This window comes from Thamnophis sirtalis, unplaced genomic scaffold (assembly GCF_051295495.1).
Source record: "Thamnophis sirtalis isolate CommonGarterSnake01/CBP01778 unplaced genomic scaffold, rThaSir2_p1.2 scaffold_6, whole genome shotgun sequence".
Classification (NCBI taxonomy): Eukaryota; Metazoa; Chordata; class Lepidosauria; order Squamata; family Natricidae; genus Thamnophis; species Thamnophis sirtalis.
The window spans coordinates 50,149,663-50,168,045 of record NW_028261386.1 but is presented as its reverse complement, the minus strand read 5'-3'; the positions used below and the strand labels follow the sequence as shown (position 1 = coordinate 50,168,045).

Genomic DNA, 18,383 nt, shown 5'->3' with positions numbered 1-18,383 from the left:
AACACATCTGGAGAACAGCAGATTAGAAAATGCTATAGTATGTAGGTTGACTTGTATTTTACTGTCTGACTATTTGTGATAGGGTCAATACTGCTATCTTTCAACTGATTACTTTTATGTCTTGTAGATGCCCAAAGAGGTAACACCACTTTTGAAAATCTGAATCATGAAAAATGGCTACTCCTTGCCAGAACTGAATATTTTAATCATCTTCTTAAATGCTGATGCTTCTAGTCTGACAATTGACAGAGTAATATATGAGGACAATACATATTTCTTGGAAAATAAGAAATATGGTTTGTAAGGCTGTTCAGATGCGTATCCAACAGTGCAGAAAGTACAATATAAAGTCAGGCAGGCAACTATTTCCCTAACCTTTCTCTCTTAAGCATATTTATTTTTGACTAAGCGGAGGAGATGGAAAAAAAGAAACTGATATGCTCTAGAAACAAAAGTCAAAATTTTGCTTTATACTAATTATGCACTAGGTCTGTATATTGAAATATGCCACAAAATCATGGTAGCCATATTCTGTATTATGATTATGGAAAAAAAGTGCAATACATAAACTAGCATTAAATGTTAACTCTAATTTAAATGCCTAATGCAATATTATCTGCAGGAATGGGAGAAGGGGCATCAAAATGATGGTAAATGATGTGGTCCTGGTAATTAATGGATATCCTAGCAGTAGATAATAGAAAATACCTTGTTTTTAAACAAGTTTCACCTGGTTTTCTTGGCTGCTTTTATGAGTCGTTTCTTAGAAAACAAGCTTGCATAGTAATTTTAAAATATTCTTTTGTCTAATTTAATGTCTTTGTTCAATGTGAGGAAGCTTCTTTGTTTTTTAATGCATACATATTGTTGGAATAGACTTATATTATGAGTTACACAAAAACTCATAATCCATAAGGTCAGTGATTGGATGAGCATTTAAGTCACAGAAAAGTCTGTCAGAAAAATCAGCTTTGAAAATGCTGTTTTGACATTTCCACAAGAGAAAGTATTTCTGCAGTCTGGAAATCATCTCACATTTTTATAAATTTGCAGTTTGTTCCCATTCATCATTCTGTAAGAAGAAAATGATTGGATGATGTTAAAAAAATGGTCTGGAAATAAACATTGCAGAATATTACGAGGCCAGCTAAATGCTATTACAGTTGGCCAAAACAACACAGCCAAATACCAATATACATATACCAATATATATCAATATATACCAATATGTATATATATACATATATACCAATATATACATATATACCAATATATACATATATACCAATATATACATATATACCAATATATACCAATATATACCAATATATACATATATACATGCATACATGCATACATGCATACATGCATACATGCATACATGCATACATGCATACATACATACATACATACATACATACGTGGTCGGAGTTGCGGTCTTTCTATAAATCTTTGTGGGGGTGTGTGGAGTGATGGCTTTGTTTCTGTAAGTGGATTGATTGGCTGTGTAGTTGTATCGAAATAGAGAAACACCTCCACAACATGAATAAACGTGATGATACCTCCCGCCTACCAGACATCTGGAAACCAGCCGTAGTCAACAAACAAGCCCTACCCACCACCCAGGCCGTTACAACACAAAACAACAATGGACACACAGCCAGCACCAATCAGCATTTATCTACCAATCATGATATAACTAAACAGCCAATCAATCCACTTACAGAAACAAAGCCAGCACTCCACACACACCCCACCAAGATTTATAGAAAGAGGGCAGCTCCGACCACGCTTTACTCACACAAACACGAAGCTGAAAACACCAGCCTGAAGATGGAGAGTGAGACCTCGCCGAAACATTGCCAAGACAGTCTCAATGTGTGTCTGTATGTGTGTGTGTGTGTATGATTTTGGTACTGTTAATAACAACAACAATAACATTATTATTATTATTTCAGTTGAGTTTCATATTTAATGAATAAAAGACATAATAATGATCACTTTTTTCTAAAATGAGCCCAGAATGGTATGCAAGATAATAGATGTACAGAACTAGGATATAATAACCAAAAGCCTGAGAGAAAAACACATATACCAATCAATAACACTGTCAACTGAAAGAACAATAGCACTAAAAATCCCAAGTAGACAGATATGTTTTTATTTGTAGCCTAAACCTTGTAATATGGAAGTCGTCTTTGCACTACTAAAACCAGAGTATAAAAATCTAGATAACTGCTAGTTGGCTGCAGACAGAAAGAAAAAGCATATCAATACTCCAGTGTTTATATACTGTAGATTTCAATAGCTCAGGATTAGTACTCCTACCATCCAGACTTTTTCCATGGTGATTTCTATTATATGATGTTAGCTATATTGATTAGGGTTAGATTTAAGTTACATGTTGAATTCAGTTTTCCAACCAAAAGAAAAAGGTAATAACATCATCGACCTGCAGTCATATTCAACTTAGTCAAGCATGCCAGAACTCCGGAAAGGTACATATAAAAAAGATGAAGTCTGCCTTGTGTGCCAGTATATGTAAGTAGGACAAGTTACATAATGAAATCCTAGCACAATCACTTATGTATCTGCTTGAAAGGAATATTTGTCCTGCTCTCTATTTTGATTCTTGTGCGCAATTAATGTTTTCATTCTTATTGTTCTCTTTAGTTAAAAAATCAAGCTAATGTTCATCTAAGCAGAGAGTTCTTCTCAACAAATAAACCTGTAGTTCATTTTGACCGAGAGGTCTGCTTGCGTGAAGCATCAAGTCGCTTCCACCTGCCACAAGGAGAATATTTTATTGTGCCATATACCTCTCAGCCTTTCCAAAATGGACACTTTTTCCTTAGGATCTTCTCTGTGAAACAGATTAAAGCTCAGTATGTATCTTTTACCATCACACGTCAAAAAGTGTCATGCCATTTTGCATGGAAGTTGTTTAATATATGTGCATTTGGAAGGGAGTGCTTAAACTCTGGTCTCCCAACTGAATTCTAATTCCTATGAAGTATGGCCAGCAGTCTGAATAGTGGGGTTTGTCATGTGAGTTATCTAGAAGTCAACAGGGTACCAATTCTATTAATATATATATGAATGTAAAAGGGATTTACAAGGAACTTAATGTTGCTGAAGCATCCCTTTCTATCAGTCTTCATTATCTTTTCCCCATTTCTTCTGTGAAGAATGGAGAAATATGTCTTCACAGCTAGAACGGTTTGGGGTAGATAAATGATAAAAGAAGCAGAATGAATTGCAAGGCAATAGGTGAGTGAGCACAAAAAGGCTGAGAAACAGAAGAGGAAATAGCAAAGGCACTGTGATCCATAGGAAAGGAGATGTAAATTGAATTGGAGAGGAAAAGTGAGAGTGGAGAACTCTAAAGAGTACCTTGTCTGCCCCCCCCCCCCAAACTAAGATAATAGTTTTAGTTTCCAAGCTTATTTAAAAATTAAGGAAAATATCACAATTCTCTTTATCTGAACTTGTTCAGGCTCTTCCTTCTGACTATGGTCAAATATACAATTACTTGAGAAAAGTTATTTTTTATACTAGAATGAAAGTTAAGTCTATATTTAGGTGGAAATTATAGGTAGCAAGACAGGCAAACAATGGCAGTTAAGCCCACTGGTATTAAGTAGGAATGATACAATTGGACGATGGCTGTTATTTTTTTTTTCAAGGTATTTGTATCTATAGTTTTCAGGATAACTCACAAAAATAAAATGAACAAAATACAACAGCAAAAAATATAATTAAAACAATTGTACCTTTGAAGAAAAATCCAATAGAGAATTAAACCAAATATGCACTGTACTAAATATACACATTGCTAACAATTTACTTTTCAAGATTGCAAACAAAATGAGAGTTAGGTTACTAAAACAATCCTGTAGGAAATGCCAGGTAATTCTTGCTTAGAAGGCTTAACCCCAATTATGTTGTGATCACTGAGAAAATCCTTTCCTTAAGAGCCTCCTGAAGGGCATCAGAGAAGAAACTTCACTTCAGGTGAATATATACAAGAGAAGGGAACATTGCAAGAATCTTTGGCAGTCTTCCTTATCCTGCTACCTTGTTTCAGGAAGGGATGGAATGTTTTCAGAACTATTTTTTCTCATCCAGCTTTGAAGTCAGGCAACAGTCAAGGTGGCACAACAGATCTAGAATATTTTCAGGGCTCTCCGAAACATTTTAGATGCTGACTTCAGCTTATGTGCTTGCTTGTTTGTTTAGCTAGATTTATATGCTAGTTATGTGACTCTCATATGGTATAAATTAAGAACTGGAAACACCAACAATTTCAAACGTTTAGGTCAGTATTTCTCAGCCTTAGCAATATGAAGATATGTGGACTAGACTTGTCAAATTTCTTAGGTTGAGAAATACTGATTTAGACACAGGGATGCGATCACAAATATAAACATTCACCTTCTAGAAAGGAAACAAAAATACACCCTTGTTCAAAAGCCCATTGAACAAAAAGGTCTTAAATGCTTTCTGAAAGGCTAACTACGTTAGACCTTGTCTGATAGGAGAATAATGTTCCAGAAAGGGAGACAATATGGAAAAGACCCTTCTGTGGGATGCTTGTACATGACAGTCTCTGAGGGCCAGGACAGAAAGGGGCCACTCTTAGAGATCATAACTGATGGGCAGACATCTCTAGGTAAAGGCAGTCCCATAGATGCCAAGGTCCTGAAATGAAGGACTTTAAAAATACCAACAGCCCTTCGAACTGAACCAGGAAACAAACTGGCAACTAGTGCAGTCCTCAACTAGTACAGAGGTTCACAAGGCCAAAACAATTTCCCTGAACTACTGCATTCTGGCTATCTAAAGCAGCCCTATGAAGTGCATGCTGTAATAATCAAATGGGAAGTGATCAAGCCATGCATACAGTAAGCAATGCCAACCCAAGAAAAGGCCATAAATGGCACAAAGAAGTCCCTCTTAGTTAAAGCTGTCACCTGCTCTTCAAGCAAGAGCCCTGAATCCAGGAGTACTCCCAGATTACAAACCAACTCTGCTTGGGGAATCTCATTAAGAGCCAAAGATGGAATATTTTAATAGTCATTCTTCCATGTCATTCTACTGTTCTTTTAAATTGGCTTTGAAATTCATAGATTATATTTCAAGTTTGTAGATTGTTTTTATTTAATTTTATTGCCTTCTGAAACTATGTCACCATAATTGCAACATTTTTCTTTAATTACAGAGAAATTGGGGACACTGCCACTGCTAATCCATATGAGGTAAATAAATTAAGCAGACTCTAATCAACATATTTACTTTGAAATCCATATAAACGCAAACAGTTTATCAGGCCAACTGAAAGTTTACCAAATAGTGTATCGTATATGTTCTACACATCTAAGAACTCTTTATTAGGAAAGGAAACTGGAAGATTAAAAGGCTGGTATAAAAACATGTCTGTCCTAGTTTTGCTTTTAGTGGAATATGAGAGATGCACACTTGCATTTCTTAAAGGTAAAGAAATTGCAACAAGTGATATTTTCAAAACTTTCTGCTGCATCTAGGTGGATGGGATGAACAAATTTAAGGAGGAGTCTCCTTAAATTTCTCGGTGTCCTTAAGTGAGGAAAGGCAGGTGGGTAGAGACCAGTGGTGGGTTTCAAAAATTTCTGGAACCTCTTCTGTAGGTGTGGCCTGCTTTCCAGATCCACTGGTGGAACCTCTTCTAACCGGTTCGGTAGATTTGACGAACCGGTTCTACCGAATAGGTGCGAACTGGTAGGAACCCACCTCTGGTAGAGACTGCAGTATCTGACTCATGGTAATATAAGAACTAGTGGCTATGCATTTATGGGGCTGACAAGGAAGAGGGAGTCCAGTGTGGGTGGAGGTTTTTCAGAGCCAGGAAGAGGGAATAGTGCCAGGTTCACCACTTTGGGAAGCCACTGATAAAAATAGCATGCTTGCTTGGATGCTGCCATCAATATTTATATTGGTCAGTTTTCACAAAAATTAAATTGATACCACAATTTTTGACATACCCTGCTTTATGGGATTTCACAGTAAATATTTTTTGGAATTATAATTCACTTTTCTCAATCAAAATTGTTTTCCTCCTTACCAAAATACCCCAATGGATGAAAAATAGAAGAGATATCAGCTAGACATTAACAAAGCTAGGCATATGGTAACATGAATTATATGAAATATATCATCAAAATCAAATTGGGCTGTTTTAGCTAGTAGTGTTATGGCTTATACTCTCAGAATGTTTCCTGCAAGCTATATACCTGCTTAGTCAAAATGCCTCAGGGTTCTTCACTAGAACCGTCACCTTCCTTAGTAAAAGTATTCTATTTACTGTACAATCTCTTCATTTTTTAGCCTCAAGTTACAGACAAGGATATAGACAACGAATTCAAAACTCTATTCCAAACGCTTTCTGGGGAGGTAAGAGACAGATATAAATGTATATTCAAGATTAGATAAATAGTACATTTTTGAACTTTAAATTAACAGATCTGTATCACTAATTCATATCAACCAGTTTTTAAATTGGCATCATATAATCTTCCTTCATTTGCTTTGCTTAACAAGATGGCACAATGCTTTGGTTGCAAAAGCAAAAATAACTTTGGGATATGGGAGGGAGTCCTGTAGCAACTCTCTGACACTCCTTGTACCCTTTTCTGGGTGCCCATTGCAGCTGCAGCACAATCAGAAGTGGCATTCAGCACGTTCTGACCAGTTCTGGAGAAACGGTAGCAGAAATTTTGAGTAGTTCGGAGAACCAGTAAATACCACCTCTGACTGGCCCCGCCCCCAACTATTCTCTGCCTCCTGAGTCCCAGCTGATCGGGAGGAAATGGGGATTTTGCAGTAACCTTCCCCTGTAGTGGGGAGGGAATGGAGATTTTACAGTAGACTTCCCCTCCCATGCCTACCAAGCCATGCCCACAGAACTGGTAGTAAAAAAATTTGAATCCCACCACATACAGTTATTTGCAAGATATGGCTGCTTCAAGAGCCTTGGCTTACTGGAGATTGTTATTACAGTGCTATATTGCTTTGTCTCTGACTCATAGACTATTTGCCAATTGAATATGTCAGTTAAAAACTAGCCAACTGGACACCATAATAATTTTTTTCCCAGTCCAGTCCAACAGATACATATACTCACCAGTCAAAGGTGGTATTAACCGGTTCTCCAAACTACTCAAAATTTCCACTACCAATTCTCCAGAACTAGTCAGAACCTGCTGAACACCACCTCTGGTACACATACTCATCTTTGACAAATATGAATATAAAGCTGATTTCATAAGTAACATGAGTGTGACATCTTCATAGCAAAAGGACTGCATACATTCAATCTACAGAAATAAAGATTCATTGGTTTCTGAAATCTCCAGCTGTTCTGACTAGGAGGATCCACCAATAAATGTGCTAAACCAGTGGTGGGTTTCAAAACTTGTTCGAACCTACTCTGTGGGTGTGGCCTCCTTTGTGGGAGTGGCTTGCTGCCCATGTGACCAGATGGGAGTAGCTTGCTGCCCATGTGACCGGATATGAAGAGGCCGACGACACTTGTCAGAACCACCTTAAATTACCTCACACACAGCACTGGCATGCATAAGAATATGATGTATACTTGTTTTTTAAAAGGCATCTTTGGTTTGCGTTAAAACAACTTCAACACACGCAATGTTCTGATTGCACCACAAACGCAGTAGTCATCCTTACCTTTCACAGAGGCACTGAGTTTTATAAATATGAGCGTGATAGTGTAGAATAATCATATCCAAGGACCAGTGGTGGGTTTCAAAAATTTGTGGAATCTCTTCTGTAGGTGTGGCCTGCTTTCCGGGTCCACTGGTGGACCTCTTCTAACCGGTTCAGTAGATTTGACGAACCAGTTCTACCGAATAGGTGCGAACTGGTAGGAACCCACCTCTGTGTTAAACTCATTTAATGAATGGATCCTAGCTGCAAAGAAATGGATTTGGGAGTGCTAAATGAAACTTGATTCTGGCTGACTACAGAATCTTCCAAGTGGTGCTGTTTCAGATTGAAATTTAAACAAAGGATAAGGGTGTGATGGCCATTGCTGTGTTGCTTTTTATTGTGTGTATGTCTCCTTGATCTCTACTTTTCCTCTTTTATGCAGGATTGTGAACTGACTGCTGATGAACTTCAGACCATTTTGAATAGAGTCATAACAAAAAGTATGTTGCAACTGATTTCAGGAAATAATGCAGAATTTTCAGAACCACTCCCTGATCCCTTTTGACTTTAAGGACTCTAATAATGACTTTGACCTTTTAAAACATGACATAGGCTTTTAAAAGAACCTTCTAAACAGATTATAGTATAATATCCTACTAGCCACTCCGGGCCAATATAAAATTAACTTGTTTCCTGGCTATAGGGTTTCTCTTTTTATATGTAAATTATTTATTTGTAAGTTGCCAGAATCAAGGAGACAGGAAGCCCTGAAATTGGACAAATTCATCTTCATCATCTAATACAAATTCCCAGTTACTTCTTGTTTTCTGGGATTCCAGTGAGTTATTTCTGAGAATATTGGGGCCCTAGAACTGTTTTTCAGATTCAGCACACAGCTTCTGTTTCTCTTTAAAGAGTAAACCCTTTTCCTGTAATTGGGAGAGAATGGGTTGAGCTTGTTCGGCAAGAACAAAAAACTACTTCTCCCTCCCTCTCTCCCTCCCTCCCTCTCTCTCCCTCTCTGTGTAATTTTTTTCTAGGTCATCTTTTCAAATTGTTAAAATTACTGAAGTTAATGTTAAATGTTTTTGTAATGAAATGGGAAATTGCTAGGTAACTGTCTTGACACCAGTATTCATGTGATCTTTCTTCTAAAAGGTATTTTTCTTCAAATTGAGCTAATAAAAATAAAACTTTTTTTGCTTCAACTGGAGAGATTAAGATGCCTGAAGATCTTGTGTTACCATGGGATGCAGAAAAATATTTGAATAACATTTTTGTCTCTTTTATTGTATAGGAATAGACATTAAATGTGATGGATTCAACATAAACACCTGCAGAGAGATGATCAGTCTCTTAGATGTATCTTTTAAATGTCACCCTTCTTCACTGGATTTCCCTTGTGAACTTTTGCCTAGATAAGCCAAGATTTACATATCTCATTTCTGGTGCATCTGTCTTCACCTGCTATTGGCATAAAATGTAGAGTAGAATACTGATTTAAACCGTCTAGTAGCAAGGATAGTAAAACTTTATTATCAGCTGCATGGTTGTTTTCTTGCTGAGTTATATTCATGCTCTCCCTGAATTTTGCAATAATATCTTGTGCACTAACTACAGTTACCCATGTTGTTGTGAATAATCTAAATGTAATTGTAAAAACACATATACTCCTTTTGTGTGTATACATAATAAAAATATACAGTACAGGTAGGTCTGAAACATCATAAACAGTTCTAATAGTTCACTTTTCACATACCCTCTTTGCCTGAAAATAAGACCTCCCTGGATAATAAGCCCAATCGTGCTTTTGAGCCAATGCGCTAAAATAAGCCCCCCTCAAAATATTGTAACACAGCAGTAGCCATGCTCACTGCCTCCTGCACCTCAAAAAATAATAAGACCTCCCCAAAAATAAGGCCAACCACTTATTTTTTTGGGGGGGGGTCAAAAGAAAATAAGACCCTGTCTTATTTTTGGGGAAACATGGTAGTAACAGAATTGTAATCATTATTCCTAAACCAGTTTTCCAAGTTTGATAATTTCCAAATGGACTTGAGCACCTAGAAAGTAGGTTGTAACTTTTGTCTTTTAGCAAAAGATTTTCAGGAGGTAGTTGATTCTTACTGTTCCCAAAATACAATTCACATGGTTCTACAACACTATAATCATTTTTCAAATTGAGTCTAGATCTGATCAACCCACTATTTAAAAATAAAATAAAAACAAGAAGAGTGTTATCTTATCTTGGAGTCTTAGTGGACAACCAGTTAAATATGAGCTAGCAGTGTGTGGTGGCAGTCAAAAAGCCAATGCAATTCTAAATTGCATTAATAGAGGGATACAATCAAGATCAAGTGAGGTACTAGTACCATTCTATAAAGCCTTAGTAAGACCACACCTAAAATACTGCATCCAGTTTTGGTCCACAAACTATAAAAAAGATGAAACTCTAGAAAAAGTGCAGAGAAGAGCAACCAGGATGATTAGGGGAGCGGCTGCCACAGAGAGGAAGGGATCATACTATTTTCCAAGGCACCTGAAGGCCAGACAAGGAATAATGGGTGATAAACTGATCAAGAAGAAATTCAACATAGAAATAAGGAGAAATTTTCTGACAGTGAGCACAATCAACCAATGGAAGAGTTTGCCTTCGGAAGCTGTGGGAGCTTCATCACTGGAGGCTTTCAAGAAAAGATTGGACTGCCATTTGTCAGAAATGGCATGGAATCTCCTGCTTTGGGTGGGGAGGTTAAACTAGATGACCTACAAAGTCCCTTCCAACTCTGTTAATTTGTTAATCTGTTATATGTGGTGAAACCACAGAATTATGTGCCTACATGAACTATTCATTTTTATTGGGATCAGAATGTCTTGTTTAAGAATGTAAAAAAGCATTAAGAAAAATGTGTTCAAAATTTTGAATTAGACCTTAACACTAGCCAGAACGATGGAACTGGTATCCTGGGACTTGTAGAATTCAAGATCCTTTGGATGAAGATTCAGAAATATCTGGTAAAAAGCAAATTAATCCTTCCTAAATATGATGTCATCTTAAACTGGGGAAAAAAACTGAGCAATAAAGCACTAATTTGAGATAAAGTAAGCATGTAGTTCTGAGATATGCATTTTATTCACACTATCAATAAAATCTTATTGCATTTGTTTCCAAATCCAATAGAGTTGTCTTCTGTCTGGCATTCAGTTCAGCAAGAGGGTAGGAAATTATCTGTGTTGCTAATTTTGCAGATCAGCTGACAACTTGGTTAAATCCTATGAAACTTTGGTAGGACAACTAATCACACATCTTCATCGGTAATGTTGCCAGCGATTTAATATACCAATGAAAAATACCCCACTAAATTAACAGGTCAGAATAGCTTTTAAATGTATAATTGGATAAGAAACCATTTGAGCTGGGAAAAAAGAGTTGTCTATTGTTCCTTTCAACTATTTCCCTCGGTTCCGCATCACAGTCTTTGGTAGAGAAGGAGGTTATTTCTCAAAGGCCATTTCATCATCTAACTTGTAAGCAACTTGAGTTATGGGAATCACTTCCCAGGACACACAGCTTGTCATGGGGTAATTGAATCCTCACTCCACCATTCAGTCTTAACAGAAACAACTATCTTTCCTGCCTGGTTGGTCCAGCCATTAATATCTACGATTAAGCTGAAAGAGCTGACAGTAGCTTCTCTCTCTCTCTCTTTTGGTCTAGGAAATCTATAAAAAAGTAGATATGAACTGTTCTGGAACCATAGAGGCACATGAAATGAGAAATGCTCTCAAGGAAGCAGGTATGTTTGTGAATGGTCAATTCCCCTCTCCCCTTTTTTCTCCAGGAAATGTTTTCTCATTGATTCATTTAGAAAAGATGGCTGTGAATCTGCAGCAGAATCCAACTGGCTTGCAAAAAATTATGGAATGTAATTTATTAATGACTGCAGATCATAACAACCTAACATACCATCATCATCATTCAACATTATCCCCTACCCTAGGTCCTCGGGAAGGATTTGATGGGTGGATAAAAATGCCAGATCAGTCTAAATATTCTAGGTAATTATGCAACCAACCACAATAATGCTAATAATAAATGTGACATATAAAGAAGTTAAGCTAAATTAAAACCAGTACTTCAATTTAAGAACATACAAATCTTTAAGAAAGGGCAACTTGACTGCTAATAAATGACATAATGTCCATGAAAATGTAATTCATTCATTCTGCACCTGATTCTTTAATTTTGCCTATCAGTGGTTTTTTCCCCTGATGTAATCATAGGACAGTAGGGGACATACTTGGATCAAGAATATTTTCCCTAGACTTTCCTCTAAAGCTGACCTTCTTCTGTTGTTCTCCAGCTGCTCTCCTCTTTGACAAATGTGCTATTTTTAATCTGTGCATTTAGGCAGCTTGGAAGATACAATCTACACTTGCATAGAGCTCCAAAACAGGGTCCTTCTTATAGAAAGGAGCTCCATGTAGTTATCAAAATGTGTGGCCAATCATTTCCCACATGAGTTTTATCATTTGCCTCCCTCTGCAGAAGCCCCTGTGTCTCCTTATGTGTACAGAACATGCAATTGTCATTCATCAGCCTCACTCTGAAGTTCATCATAAGCAAGTTTAATAATTACAGTAGGAGCTTTTTCAAAAAAGCTCCTAATTATTAAATTAATTAAATACTTTGTTAAACTTCCTGGATCGGGATGCTCTGTGTACAGTCACTTATGCCCTCGTCCTTTCTCGACTGGACTACTATAATGCTCTTTACATGGGACTGCCTTGAAGAGCACCCGGAGACTTCAACTGGTCCAGAATGCGGCTGCACGGGTTATCATGGAGGAACCTAGGTGCTCCCATGTTGCGTCCCTTTTAGGCGGCCTGCATTAGTTGCCGGTTGTCTTCCGGGTGCGATTCAAGGTACTAATTATGACCTTCAAAGCACTCCATGGCTTAGGCCCAGGATACTTGCGAGACCACCTACTGCCACCAGTAGCCTCCCACCGTCCAGTGCGATCCCACAGAGTTGGCGTCCTCAGGGTGCCGTCGGCCAAAAAGTGTCAGCTAGGACCCCCAGGGGGAGAGCCTTCTCTGTGAGAGCGCCTTCCCTCTGGAATGAGCTGCCTCCAGAGCTTCGTATAATCCCTGACTTCCGGTCCTTTCAATGCGCCCTAAAAAGTTGACTTTTCCAGCAATCCGGCCTGGCCTGAACAAAATAAAATAAATGATTGATTATTGTTAATTTTAATTGATTTTTTAAAAATGTTATTGTGAATCTTAATTGGCTTTGTTTTTTGGATACTCTATCTATTTTTTTTAACTTTTGTAATATGTGGGAGAAGGGCGGCATATAAATCCAATAAACCAAACCAAACTTTTTATTGCACCCAGTTTTCATATGTACCAGTATATCATGCATTGAAGAAAAAAAAATTCCCTGGGTTTCAGTGGAATAAACTTCTAGTATGGTATGCACCAAATGTTCTAAGCAATGACCACAGATTGGGTCTGCAAGCAAGATGTCTGCTTATTTTTCTTGTGCACTTTGTTCTGTATGGTGGCAAGAAACTTCCACCATACAGAACATATTCATATTCATATTCAGTGCAGCAAATCAGTGCACATTAGGATGCAGGGCCAGCCTGAATGGCCCTGTTCCATTTATCCTTGAATTAATGCTTGGAACAGAGTGACAGAGTGGAAATATATTGTAACTTTATATATCATAATCATTGGATCAATTAGAAGTATATATTTCTGCCAACTAAGAATAATAATTCATGCATTGGATTCCAGCTAGGCCCTAACAGCTAATGGTATTTTATCTTCAAAGTGCCTCAGAACTCTTTGTACAGGGGAAAAAGTATCCATTCAGGGAGATAAAAAAGAGATTCTCCAGAGGGAAAATGCTGACTTTCAGTAAACGCATCTATCCATCTAGACCAGCAAACGATAGCTGCAGCTGGCAATTAAATTAAGCTTCAAACACTGGAAAAAGTGTGGTTTGTATGAAATTGACTCGCAACTTGCAACCAGAGGTCCCATTTCACTGGACTGGATGTATCAAAGCTACTCTAATTAGGTACTTATCCTTCAAACAGAAGAATAGGGAAAATCCTGTGAAGTAGCTGACCTCTTCAAGGCTTGATAGGCGAGTTTAAGGTCCATGCCTGGTTCAGAAGAAAAGATGTGAGATAATAGAGCAAATATTATATTATAGAGCAAATGTTTTCAGCCTAGCACTCTTCAGTGGGGTTGGGATTAGAATTCCTAAATGCTCAACTTTATATAGGAAGTGCACTGAGAGCTGCAGGTATTGAGGCATACCAGTTGATTAATGCTGTGAAAATCTTCATTAGCATTGTTCTTCCAGGACTCTAAATCCCCAAATGTTCTATCTGCAGCAGATAGGAATTGCTGGTGTGCTTTCTCCCCTTATTGTAGTACTGGGGTGGAAAAAAGGATCCCACAATTACAATTTGCAAAATTATCCTTTCTCCAAAGCATCAGCTTCCCTCTGCAGTATCCTAAATTCAGGTTGACAATACAGGCTGTCATGATTCTCTCTGCATTCTTTCTTCATAATAAATCATACTATGAATTAACATGATAATTAGCTCATAGAACATGCTGCAATGATACGGGATTTTCACAATGTTGCCCAGCTGAATTTTTGCCTGATCAAGTTTAGTACGAAATGATATGCTGAGTGTGCAAGAGAGACTAAAAACTTATCTACATAGCCCCCTTGATGTACTTCCCACATTTCATGAGTCAGGAGGAAAGTATATTACTGGGAAATCTGATGCCCCATGAGCCCTAAACATAGTTCCCCCTAATCATTCTTGAAATATGCAACCCCAGGTTGCTAGTAGCAGGTATAATCTCCCTCTAAATTTTCATATTCTGCCAGTGCAGACCAATGCCTAAACATCTGCTTTTGTGGACACATGGTGTGGACTAGATTCAAGAAAATGGCCAATTGAATAGATTAAACATAATCTATTCCAAATTTGTTTCAATATTTAAAATAAATGAATTGAGTGATATTTGTCAATCAAGAAAATCAAATAATAAATTAAGAATAAGTATCCCAGGAATATTGAAAGTTGAGTCATGACAACTGGGCTTATTTTCTCATAGGTGTGAGATGTTTCACTGCTCTACTAAGAAGCTTCATCAGTCAGAGAAAGTTAGGGAGTTCATTGACATACTGCCATAAACTTTGGGGTAGAAACCCCTGCGGTTGGTACGGGAGGAGTTGGTACATTACGACGAGTCTCTGCCTAACTGACTTGCTCTGACTTCTGCTTGGATGAGCAGCGAAAATCTCAAACCGACAAGACAAGAAGTCCATTTGCCATGACTCAACACTCAGACAACTTTACCTGAATGACTGAGAATCTTCATCAATATATCTATCCCAAGAATATTTTCATTCTTTTGGACATTGTATAAGAGTTTGATAACCAAAAATTAGAGGAATCTGATACCATCCCATGCATTTAATGAAGTGGCCATCAGCTGATGAAAATACATTTAATAAAATATATTCATTCTTTTAGGTTTCCCTATTCATGCCTCTGTCCTGGTGCATTCAGTCAACAAAAATCAATGGAGAAAAAAATAGGAGTCAGGGATAGAAGTCAGACTTAAGTAAACATTCTGCTCACAAGCCTCCAAGTCTTACCAAACCCTAGTAAGATTACTTTTAAAATTAACATATTTTCCTCAACCTGGTTTCCTCTAGTTGCATTACACCTCAGAACTTGTAAAAAACAATCAACATGGTTAGTGGCCGGCTGGCTAATTGGCAGTCCCAAATTACTAGAAGAGCTTCATCTTGGGGATAGTTTTGCCAAGAATATACATACGTATTAGGAAGAATAACCACTCAGTAATATCTGTTTAGAATTCTGGCGAGCAATCTGGGAGTTGAGGTTCACATATCTTAAAATGGTCAACTTTGAAAAACATTGTTCTAAACTGTATTGAACTGGCAGAATTAAATTATGGAGGATCAGCACAATCACATGCCCATGTATTAATTACGGGCCTTCCTTCTCCACAGGTTTCAATCTCAGTAACAAAATCCAGCAAAGTATAATTATTCGTTATGCCTGCAGCAAGCTGGCCATTGACTTTGATGGCTTTGTGGCCTGTATGATTCGTCTAGAATGCTTGTTCAGTAAGTATTCCTAAAAGAAGAAGGGGGTGGGGGATGGAATCTGCTACTACTTTACATCTCCCAGCAAGAATTTTTTACCAACAGGCAAAATATTTTTAACCTAACTACCTCTGTCAGTGATTGAGAACTATTGTAAAATGTTTCTATTTTATTAGACATATTAGATAAACGGATCCCAAACACATTCTATCAGGCAAAGCAGATATACAGTAGGCACGTATTGAAGATACATTATTCTTTTACAAAGTTCCAATGAGCCAATAGCAGCTGCCTAAGATATTAATTGCAATATTTTATTCTGAGATCAGTGTTATTATTTAAAGATTTGAAGGTCCAACATATTTGCAATTGAAGAGCAGTTTGTTATAATATATGGAAAAGCTTTTGGATATTTGGATATTTAAAAAGGGGAAATCATGAGAGAGAATTTATATGATACATACACAGACTCTCACATATACACTATGGGGTCCAAGTTAAAAGTTTTCCACTTGAACAAATCAGTGAGTCAACTTGATTAAAGCCCAAGGCCTGCCTGATCTCCACATTTGAAGTTAGGAGCAAAGTCTTCCTCAGGGTCTTTTAGTTTTGGTTATTGGATGAAATCACTCTTGTCCTCTTGATTAGTCTGTCTGACCCAATTTACTTTAAACACATAACTTTTCAGTTAACCCTACACTGAAAGGAAGATCTTTAGAGGTTTTAGGTAATACTGCTTTTGATTAAAAAAAACAGTGAAATGAAGTTCACATTGCTCTCTTAATTCTAAGACTTACATAAGGAGAAGAGAGTTTTGTGCACATTGTAGAAGAAACTTTCCAGTTTCTATTATAAAGTGACCAGATTTTAAGATGGGTAAAGCGGGACACCATTGATTGGGGGGGGGGGGGAGGGCTCGGAGCACTTGAGCTGTAAAAAAAAAAAGAGGGCTGTAAAACCATGAAGCGTTACCCCTGCCGTTGCCGCCTCCCCCGTGCTTTTGAGGAGCATGGGGCCTTTTTTTCCTGCTCCCGCCCCCTCCGCCGTCTTCCTGCTGGCTCCCGCGGCCTCGTGGCTCCTCAAAAGCACGGCGGAGGAGGCGGCGGCGGCGGCAGGGGTAACGCTTCATGGTGCTTTTATTTACAACCCTCTCTGAACAGTTTACAGAATGGAAAAAACCCTTTCAAAAGCCACCCCCATCACCAGCCTCTCCCAACCGGATCCCCACCTGCCTCCCCTTGGCTCACCCGGACCAGGTTGCTGACAGCGGCTTGCACGGCATGGCTGCAGGGAGAGCGGCACCCGAGAGAAGCAGGCCAAAAAAAACAAAACCTGACGGCTGAGCCACTTGGCTCGGGACCGAGCCTCCTCCTTGCCGTGCTGCCACCGCCGGAAAACCCCCTCTGCCCGAGGCCACCGGATGGCTGTCACAAAAATGTCACGCGTCGGGGTGTGCACGCGCAGGAGGGGAGGGAGCCTTAGCCCTCGTCAGGCGCTGCGAGCGAGCTGAGTGGAGGGAGGGAAACCACTGCCCTCTAAAGGCCACATTAGGAATGACACTTCAGAGAAATAAAACCTTTTTTTTAATGGCGTCCTTTTTTAAAATTGATGATTCGGCATCTTTTCTTTCTTTTGGAAAATCGGGACTTTTTGAACACGCCGTGGGACACGGGACAAATTTTGAAAAATTGTGACTGTCCTGCCAAAAACAGGACATCTGGTCACCTTAGACTGTTATATAAAACCTCATCTAGAAGTAATTGAACTTCAGATTCTGGCCAGGTTTTAATTACAGTACCTCAATTCATCATTTGTTATTCATTTTTGGCTTATCATGCACTTTTGGCTTATCACACATTAAATCTAACATCTGCTCTTGTTTCGCTACTCAGAAATGTTTCAGATACTAGATAAGGATAAAGATGGAACAGTTCAGCTTTCTTTGACAGAGGTAAGTGCTGTAGTAAACTATTTGCATGGCTAAAACTTTAGAGTGATAATACGATATTAATATCAAATCACCGTCACTGCAAAGTTATTCCAATTACAATGTTTACCAGCCCGCCATTCACACAAATGGATGTGCATGCATGCGCTCTCCTGTTGCTCGTGTGTGGGGATACTCATGCACATACTGTCAATCCTGAAGCGAACCTGGCTGATCCCATCTTTGAGGCTTCAGAGTTGCCACAAGGAAGAAGAAGGGACAGGGAGGGGGGAGATAGATAGCTGGGGTTTTGTAGTCAAAACATTTTTTTTTCCTGTGGGAACCAAGGACATTCAAACAAGTGGCTGGAGAGAGGAGGGGTTGAATAACCAAACATCCGGCCAGCACCTATATTGGACAATGTGACTGATGACTTGGGGGAAGGGGGAATTTTTACTTTTTAATCTCGTGAAAACTGCTGGAACTTTCAGAATCGTTTTTCACCAGTTGTGCCAATATGATGTATCCAATAAATTGTTCTTTAAGGAATTTACCTGTCTTGGAGTTCTGCTTTCTATG

General features: G+C 38.3%; 1 protein-coding gene across 3 annotated transcripts in view; it reads left to right on the top strand.

Moving 5' to 3' along the window:
- Nucleotides 1-18,383, top strand: part of LOC106548084 (calpain-8) — a 45,188-nt gene that overhangs the window by 24,813 nt on the left and 1,992 nt on the right. For 2 of the 3 annotated variants that reach the window (XM_087717839.1, XM_087717837.1), the window contains 10 exons: nt 128-139; nt 2,674-2,885; nt 5,222-5,258; nt 6,364-6,429; nt 8,147-8,204; nt 9,002-9,066; nt 10,651-10,719; nt 11,423-11,501; nt 15,782-15,898; nt 17,770-17,828. In XM_087717839.1, the coding sequence (XP_087573965.1) occupies nt 128-139; nt 2,674-2,885; nt 5,222-5,258; nt 6,364-6,429; nt 8,147-8,204; nt 9,002-9,066; nt 10,651-10,719; nt 11,423-11,501; nt 15,782-15,898; nt 17,770-17,828 (774 nt within the window). The remainder of the gene's footprint in view (nt 1-127; nt 140-2,673; nt 2,886-5,221; nt 5,259-6,363; nt 6,430-8,146; nt 8,205-9,001; nt 9,067-10,650; nt 10,720-11,422; nt 11,502-15,781; nt 15,899-17,769; nt 17,829-18,383) is intronic. The other variant, XM_087717838.1, reaches the window with a different exon arrangement.